Source organism: Salvia hispanica, chromosome 2 (genome assembly GCF_023119035.1).
Source record: "Salvia hispanica cultivar TCC Black 2014 chromosome 2, UniMelb_Shisp_WGS_1.0, whole genome shotgun sequence".
NCBI classification, from domain to species: Eukaryota; Viridiplantae; Streptophyta; class Magnoliopsida; order Lamiales; family Lamiaceae; genus Salvia; species Salvia hispanica.
The window spans coordinates 27,764,137-27,773,710 of record NC_062966.1 but is presented as its reverse complement, the minus strand read 5'-3'; the positions used below and the strand labels follow the sequence as shown (position 1 = coordinate 27,773,710).

Genomic DNA, 9,574 nt, shown 5'->3' with positions numbered 1-9,574 from the left:
TTGCTTGAAGGAGAACGCTTCTCGTTGAACGATTTTCGAACTTGAAGACGAAGCCGATTTGGAGAGTCACGATCTTCATTATGTTCCGTTAACGGATTTCCATACACCTCACGGATGCGAACCAATGGGATGTACCGCTGCTAATGGATTGCTTCTTCTATACACAATTAGAAGAGATGTTGAAAATCTGGTTTAACATATGCAATCCTCTCACTCGTCAATATATTGTGCTCTGCCATCCTAAGATAAGTGGGCAATATAAGGTGGTCTGTATCACTGAGGTTGGTGGATCTGAGTATTTTCAAGTATACATCCTCGGAACGGGAATATGGATGCGCGTTGAAACCGGCGTTGCTTCTGGTTTCACATTCTGTTATCTTGTTCAACATGCTGCATGTAATGGGAACCTCCATCGGACGGTGGATGTTTTGGATAGACCTTGCTTTCGGATCTGTGGTTTTGATGTTGAAACAGAATATTTTAGCATCTTCTCTCCTCCTGCACCTCTAACTCTTCTTGATGATAGAGTTGATGATTTACATTTGGTGTTTAATGTTGTTAGCGACTTCTTGTGTTTTTGTTACACAGTGGATTATGAAATTATCATCTGGCTAATGAAAGAATACAGAGTTGAGGAATCTTGGTCCATAGAGTACAAGTTGAGTACTATTGGTTTTGATATCGATGGTGGTTGGGTTAACAATTTTGCTTGTCGTATCAAAATGTTCAAAGATGGCGACGTTTTGATGATACTTGATGGAGAAGACCTTATCTACTACTCCAACAAGACAAGAAGTACTCAACATATAGGTATGTTTAATGATGCAAATGAGGGGTATTACGTTAATGTTGCAACCATTTTCACTCCTAGCCTTTTCAAACTAGAGAGTTTCGGATTAGAGAATGTGATCTCGTTCCAAATCATAATTTTAGTCTACATTTTTGTTTTGGTCGTTATATGGCCTTATTTACATTATGTCATTATGATCCACTTATTTTCACATCTCACTTCCTCCATTAATTCTCTCTCCCACTTACTAGTTACTACATATATACTCTCATAAAAAATCAAAATCTCTGTCTTGTTTTTGTATTATCTATGCGTTGCTATGTTTTGCTTAACATTTCTGTATTAGTATAAACTATTCTTTGCTATGGTGTTTGCACATGTACAAAATGTTTTGGTCGTTATATGGCCTTATTTACATTATGTCATTAAGATGCGTTTGTATTGAATGTTTTATTATCGTGTGGTGTTTGGATATTACCTTTTGATGCTGTGTTGTTATCTTATCTGGCTAATGTAGTACTATCATCGTCATTAAAAAATACTCACCCCGTCCCACTATAGGAATCACTCATATTGTGGGCACAAATTTTAAGAAATATAAAGAATAGTGGTTAAAATAAGTTAGTGGAACCACTTTTTTTTATTAGTTTAAAACGTGAGTGAAGTGAGTTAGTGGATTGTGGGACCTACTTATCATTTATGGTAATAATGAAGTGCGACTCTTGTTGTGAGACGGACCAAAATGCAATGTGTGACTCCTATTGTCGGATGGAGGGAGTAGAAACTTTTAAAATGACACCGGTTTTAATACACAATTGGTAAGACTGAGCGAAAAATGAGTAAAGTAAGAGATAGGAAGAAAAAAGCATTGGAAGTAGTGTTAGTGGATTATGTTTCCCACTTAAACTAAAAAGTTTATATTTTTAAGGGACATACTAAAATGGAAATAGTTTTGATTTTTAAGGAGGGAGGTAGCATATACATATTGTGGAGCACCGTATATACTAGAATCACTTTTGCTAGAGTGATTTCAAGTTTTGGTATTTTATTTATAGCCACCATTTAAGAATCATCAGACCGAATATTTAAGTCTTCTTGAATAGGAAAATCGATCTTGTGATTGTGAAAGGACGATAGGATGTTTGCGAGATGCGTTGTTCCGGGGATGGACAAGGAACGTGCATGTTACAAGATGTAATAAGTTTGGAATACAATTTAGCTAGTTCAAAAGATGATGAAAAGAAATTTAGTTTGTAAGACATTCACCTCCAACAAATAAGTTGGATTTTGGAAGTAGAGTATAGAGTAAACGAGGAACCATTACTGATCACTTTAAAAATCTGGTTGATCCTGTAAACTTTTCAAGCTGCCCCGCTAATTAAATTTTATAATAGCAAATTATGATCTTACCTTAATTTTTTTTTATTGTTTTACAAGTCTATTTGAAAATATTGTGTTATGTTATACTCCCTCCGTACCACTTAAGATGACATATTTTTCTTTTTAATTTGTCCCAACTAAGATGACACGTTTCTTTTTTTTAGGAAACTCTTTCTTTCTAATTAACAAATCCAATCACTTTTTTTTCACTCCTATTAAAATATTCATCTTTCTTTCTCTTTCTATTTTAATATTTACATCCACTTTTTCTCTCTTTAATTAAACACATTAACTAATACCTCCTCAGATCTAGTGGCGACCAAGAAATTAGGAAGCACCAATTTGACTCATTAACTTCAGACTTGTCATCAATTTGAAGTCTGGTTGGTTGTTGGCGAGTGAAGACATTTCAACTACTTATTATATTATAAGAATACTTTTTTGAAATTTAAAATTTAATGTAATTAGTTATCACTTTATTAGTTGAAGTAGTTATTATTTTTTTGGTAAAAGGAAGAAGTTATTTATTTAGTGGTAAATGTTCATGTGAGAATCATTTTTATTAATATACTTCCTCCGTCCACGAAAAATAGAGCATATTTGCTATTTTTGGTTGTTCGCGAAAAATAGAGCACATTTGCTATTTTTGGTTATCCACGAAAAATAGAGCACATTTTAAAAAGAAAAGTTTTCAACAACTTATCTCCTTACTTTTTTTCATTCTCTCTTACTAATAATAGAGACCCCACATTCCACTAACACTACTTCTCTCTTACTTTTTTTCTTTTCTCTCTTACTTTACCAATTAAACATTAAAACTCGTGTTGTTCATAATGTGTCCTATTTTGTCGTGGAAGGGAGAATATTTTTTTTTCTATGTCTTTCTTATTTTATTAATTTTGAATTAAAAATCATGCCGTTTAAGAAATTTTCAATTTTAAGAAACAAAGGGCCTATGTCTTTTAAAGATAGATTACATTTATTATTTTGGAATGTCTCTTAAAAATAGATCAATTCTATTTAAGAAAATATTTTTTTTCTAATAAGGTGAGTCTCATTCTACACTAACTATACTCCAATTACTTTTTCTTTCTGTCTCTTTTACTTTACCAATTTTATATTAAAACCATTATAGATTCAAATGTTTTCTATTATTTAGGAACAAAATGAGTACATATTTAGTCTGATTTGGTGATATTAGGCATGATTTTATCATATTTATTTTCTAAATCTTAATTAAAATCTCCAAAATATTTTCCATATAATATTAGACGTGAATTAGGCGTAATGAAAATATCCTAAGTCTTTTCCATATAATATCAGATGTGATTTAGGAGTAATATTTATTTTCTAAATCTTAAATAAAATCATGTAAAATTTTTTAATCCAAAGTTCACCCTAAAATTTTAATAAAATCACGGTTATACTAGTTTTATAGATAAAACTTCTAAATCTTTTTCATTCCCTATTATTTTTTGTTTAATTAAATATTTCTCTTAAATATTTTTATATATTTCAATATATTCTACAAACTAATACTCATATTCTAATTAAAAAACCAAGTCTCTCTATATCACAAAATATACACAGCTACTTTTCAATAATGGAGGTTGATAACTTCACAAATCTACCAACAGAAATCACCACCGAAATCCTGTCACGTCTCTCTAAGAAAAGCCTTGCAATAAGCAAATCTGTTTGCAAAGCATTCGTCAAATCCAAAATCAAACACCACCCGCCCTAGTTCAATTTTATGGGGGGAATAACTCTACTCGGTGCAAGATTATCGAAATTGAAGACGAAGACGAAGCTGATCTGGAGAGCCACGATCTTCACTACCATCCGCTCACAGATTTGGTGATCCCTCACGGATACACAAGACAAATGTTAGGCATCACTGCTAATGCATTGCTTCTTCTCTACTCACTATCAAGAAAAGGTAATCCTATTTACATATGCAATTTGATCAGTCGTGAATATACCGAGCTCAGTTACCCTGACGACTCCACTCCGTATATGTTGTTGCAATTGGGATTAGGTGTGAGCAAAATAAGTGGGAAATATAAGGTGCTCTCAATCAACGCGGACACCGGTTCCGGCTCTCATTTTGTAAACACCCTCGGAACGAAAACATGGAGGAGCATTGATGCGGGGGCTGCTTCTGGTTTAAGTATCTAGGGTGGACCCGTTTTATTATGTAATGACAACCTCCATTGGTTGGTATATGATTGGAGGAAAGGCAAATGGGTAGTTTGTGCTTTTGACGTTGAAACATGTTTTAGCATCTTCTCTCTTCCTCCTATGGATATTAGACATGGGCAATTGTCTGTTTTGAGGGACTGCCTGTGCTATTCTTACTACATACACAACAACGATGAAATTGTAATCTGGACGATGAAGGAATACCAAGTCAATGAATCTTGGATCACAGAGTACAAGATGAGTACTATTGGTTTAGGTTTATCTCTTCTTAAGGAACATATATCTGTTGAAGCATTTAAACTTTTTAAAGATGGTGATGTTTTGATGTTGCTGGACAGTTCTTTTCTAGTCTACTACTCCAACAAGACTAGAACTCTTCTAGAAGTTAATGTGTTGAAGGATGCAGATGCAAAGAAGGGTTTTGCCTTGATTTTCAATCTTAGCCTTCTCCCACTCAAGAGTTTGGGATTCAAGAATGTGATCTCGTTTTAATCCATAATTATAGTCTACATATGTGTTCGTGTCGAATGTTTGATTGTCTTTGTAGGCTCCTCTGAAACTATTTATGGATTGATTGTTATTCATCCGGAGCTTGTTTGTGCCATCTAATGAATTAAAGGTAATATAAGTCTTTTATCTTAAGTAAATTACAGAAACATAATTATAACTTTAGCATGAATTAATTCGAAATGTATCTCAGTTTTTTCCCATTTGACACCAACCGCATTAAAATGAATTATTGTTGTGATGGTGGTCTTAGCCATGTTGTTACTTGTTTGTGTTGCCAATTTTAGAAGGTGGTTTGTGGCGGTGGTGAGTTTAATGCATTATCGTGCGAACAACCAACGAGCATTCTAGGTAGGACTTAGAACGTATCGGTCAAGCATCGAGGGGAGGTGGCATTCGAAACCCCACCGGCCGTAGTCTGCATGCTGTGAATTGCAATTTTATGCATTTGCAGTATACTATTGAAGTGCCTGCTAATCGATTGTCTTGACCGCGTGAAATTAGTTTTCATTGTATGATTCTTTTGATAATGTGCTCGAATGTACAAAAAATTGCAACTTACTCATCAATTGTTAGTTTACTTACAGATCTTGGTCATCCAATTGTTTCAAGCATGTTAACTATATGTAATTTTTCATGACATATGGTATCATTGTCATAATTGAGTATGTAAATGCAACGCGATCCGCAAAGCTCATTCGTAGAATGTCGGGCCTTTAAATGATTTTCCAATAATATGATGTGCAATAGCAATTTTAATCACAAAACATCATTAGCTTTAAGCTTTAATGTTTGCGTTTTCTTTATTTGGATACAAACGACAAGAATAAATAATTCCAAATTTACAACTAAGTATTGAGCATTGAACAAACTTGATGCAAGATGCTCGATCATGCTTACCTACCATTGAGAGGTCGAGTATGCTCGATCAAGCATTTAATCCTCGAATTAACTTTGTGCGTTTTTTATGCAATATGCTTGATTGTGTGCTTGCTTAACAATTTGAGGTTGAGCATCGTGGCATTGCCCGGTTCAATTACTATAGCCCGCTGCAGCGTAGACATGTTCGGGTTTAAGCCCAAACAAGACATAAGGAGCTCAATTTCTTAGTTACGTGTTACCTGGTTAAGGGCCACCGTTGTTGATGCCCTTAGGGCCGCCTGCTTAACCCGTTGTCTCATCGCTTGCCTTTACCCTTTAGGCACCCTCGTTCCAACGGAGGCAGCGAAGCCGGAGTTTAAAATTTGAGGATAAAAGAAAATTTTCTCCAATTTTTTGAATTTTAGAATAACGATGTCTCCATTAGAATTAAGAGTGCAATTAATTTCGAAAATAAAGAAAACAATACTCTGTAGTATTTAATGTGAAGAAGCCCTAAATTCTAATATTTTTGCCGCTGCTACTCTTTCTTCTTCACTGTAAGCATTCCATTTCTACCATCAATGGAGCGCAATTTCTTCACAAATCTGCCATCTGAAATCACCACCGACATCCTCTCACGCCTCCCTCTCCGAAGCATTGCATTGAGCAAGTGTGTTTGCAAATCATGGCTCAATCTGCTCGATTTCGACGATTTCAAATTCAAAACCCCACCCGCCCTAGCTCTCTTGCAGCAGACAAACTCAACTCGGTGCTCGATTTTCGAATTTGAAGACGAAGACGGAGCCGATCTAGAGATCCATGATCTTCACTACATTCCGCTCACACATTTCGAAATTAGAGACGAAAATTCAGAAATACTGGTAGGTATGGCTGCAAATGGATTGCTTTTTATACACTCACAGGGAGGGTTTCCTCAAATTCCTCTTTTTATATGCAATCCGATCACTCGTCAATATATCGAGCTCTGGTGCCCTGAGGAATACATTGTAGATGATGACGATGATGATGATGATGATGTACATATTATGCTTAGTTATGGATTTGGAATGAGCAAAATTAGCGGGCAATATAAGGTGCTCTGTAATTATATAGACGCGAGTTCCGACTCTTATCGTCATGTATACACCCTTGGAACAGGAACATGGAGGCTTGTTGAGGCTGGCGCTGTTTCTGGTCTCGGAACCTGTTCACCTGGATACTTTGTTTTTAACGGCATCCTCCATTGGGTAGGAGGAGAAGATGATTTGGCTCATACCTTATGGGTTTGTGGTTTTGATCTTGAAAACGAATGTTTTGACATCTTCTCTCCTCCTCCTCCTCCGTCTGTAGATGGACGTGGCAGTCAAACCAGGGAGTTGTCTACTTTGATGGACTGCCTTTGTTATTCGTACACATGGGAAGATGATATTGTCATCTGGTTGATGAAGGAGTACCAGGTCGAGGAATCTTGGACCAATCTGTACAAGATAAGTAGAAATGGTTTTGATTTGGATTGGGATTTTGCATCTGATTGGAAATATATGGGTGTTAAACCAATTAGACTTTTTAAAGATGGTGACGTTTTGATGCTGCTGGACCAAAAGAAACTCATCTACTACTCCAACAAGACAAAAACTATTCAACAAGTAGGTATGTTAAATGATGCAACTGCGCAGAATTACGTTAGTGCCATGATTTTCACTCCAAGCCTTTTCTCCTTCAAGAATTTCGTATTCGAGAATGTGATCTCGTTTTAGTTAGTCTAGATTTGTGTGTTTGTATGGAAGTTTTGTTTGTGGTGTAGTTTTTGGATTATAAGTCTTCTTTGTTGTTTCCTGTTCAGTTTTGGCCTTATCTTGTTGACCCGACACACACTATATGTGGGGCCTGGGTACTATATATATTTTTGGATGTTGTATGTAATATTGTTGTCGCTACTGCACCTATACTATCTCTTGCGATTTTGCAATAATGCGCATCAATTAACCCCAAATTGTACCCTAAATGGAATTTTGTTAATTACCTCTGTTATGGAGAGCCTTTCATGGGCTTTTGTCAGAGGTTCAATCAGATTTCGACGTCCTTGGTCCAGATTCTGCAGTTTCAGCATCAGGCAACCAGAAAGTATGTTGAGATTTTGTTTATTGGTTGCTGTTTGATTTGGTCTTACTGTTTGACCTGACACACACTGTTTGCAAGCCTGTACATATATTTTGCGATGTTGTCTATATTCTCTTTCTAGTTAATAATGTTGGTCTACGTCTATGTTTATCCCTATCTGTTGTTGTTCGTTTCAAATGTTTATTGTGTCAAGCCAACACGCACGATTTGTTAGGCTTGATTAGCTAGTGTATATATTAATGCGGGCTGTTGATTATTATCTCATTCTAGTCTGTAATGTTAATCTACATTTTTTGTTATCGGGCTGTTTGAACAAAAATTAAATCACATTGTTGTCGTGTTCGTTTTTGTGCTAAGACTTTTCTTATCTTGTCTTCTACGGGTTTGTCATGAAGGAAGGAAGGCTCTTTAACACAAAATTAGAACTTAAAGAAGAACAATCCTCCAAAGAAGCCTATTGTTGTTTTAAGAGATGTCAAACTCTTCAAAATAGGAAATGTTTATGGGAAGCAACTCTAACCTAGAAATGTAAATTAACTAAAAACTAATTAAACAAGGAAACAGACCCTCAAACTTGAAAAGTAATGTTGACATAATGTAGATACAGCTGAATATAATTTCAAGATTATAATGGAGATCACAATCTTGGTCTCTATCAACTACCCCGATGTGGAAACAGCTTTGCACACATAGCTGGCTTCGCAAATGAATTACTGCCTGTGTTATTCTCACACATTGGGCGGTATATTATCATAGGTATGTTTAAGGATGCAGCTATCGGTTTCCTTACGATTATAATAGTTTTATAGATAACTCTCCTAAATTATTTTCATATACTCCATTATTTGTTATAGTAAATATTCCTTCCAATTTTGATTAAATTTCTAAAATATTTTTATATACTTAAATATATCCTATAAACTAATACTCATATTCCTAAAAAAAACTAAGTCACTATATCCAAATCTTCTAAATGATTTATTCAAGATTTGATTAAGATTTAAGAAAGAAATATCATTACATCAAGCCAATAATATCACCAAATCATGTAACTGAATCATGCCTAATATTTTGTCTGAGTTTTGTGTTATAAAAAAAGTGGCCCATATTCGGAAGAGAAGAACCCTGATTCTTAATTTTATTAATTTCTGTTGTTAATGGAGCTTAATTACTTCACAAATCTACCATAAGAAATCACCACTGAAATCCACTCATGGCTCTCTATCCGAAGCCTTGCTATCAACAAATCCGTTTGCAAACCATGGCGCGATCTTTTGAAATCCGATGATTTTGTCAAATCCAAAATCAAAACCCCGCCCGCCCTAGTTCGATTGACGTCGAGCAGATGGTGGAAGTCAACTCGGTGCACGATTTTCGAGATTGAAGACGTAGATAATTTGGAGAGCCATGATCTTCACTACCATCCGCTCATAGATTTCAAGATCAAAGGACTAATGGAAGGCTACAGAGTGCGAAAGCACTGTGTCGCCGCTAATGGATTGCTTCTTATTTACTCAAGATTTAGCAATCTTATTTACATATGCAATCCGATCACTCATGAGTATACCGAGCCCTACTGCCCTGTGACCGGATCATGTGATGCGATTTGGATTTGATGTCAGCGAAATAAGTGGGCAATATAAGGTGATTTGTATCATTTCGTTCCATAAATCCGACTCTCATTATGTGTACACCCTCGGAACAGGAACATGG

At 35.5% G+C, this 9,574-nt stretch overlaps 1 protein-coding gene across 1 annotated transcript; it reads left to right on the top strand.

The window, feature by feature from the left end:
* The first annotated feature begins 6,321 nt into the window (after positions 1 to 6,321).
* LOC125206663 (F-box/kelch-repeat protein At3g23880-like) lies at positions 6,322 to 7,497 on the top strand. Its single transcript, XM_048105902.1, has one exon. It carries the CDS (start codon positions 6,322 to 6,324, stop codon positions 7,495 to 7,497), a length of 1,176 nt encoding a protein of 391 aa, XP_047961859.1.
* The last annotated feature ends 2,077 nt before the right edge of the window (positions 7,498 to 9,574 follow it).

Coding starts and splice junctions, on each gene's coding strand:
- LOC125206663 (XM_048105902.1), top strand. CDS start 6,322: ATGGAGCGCAATTTCTTCACAAATCTGCCATCTGAAATCACCACCGAC.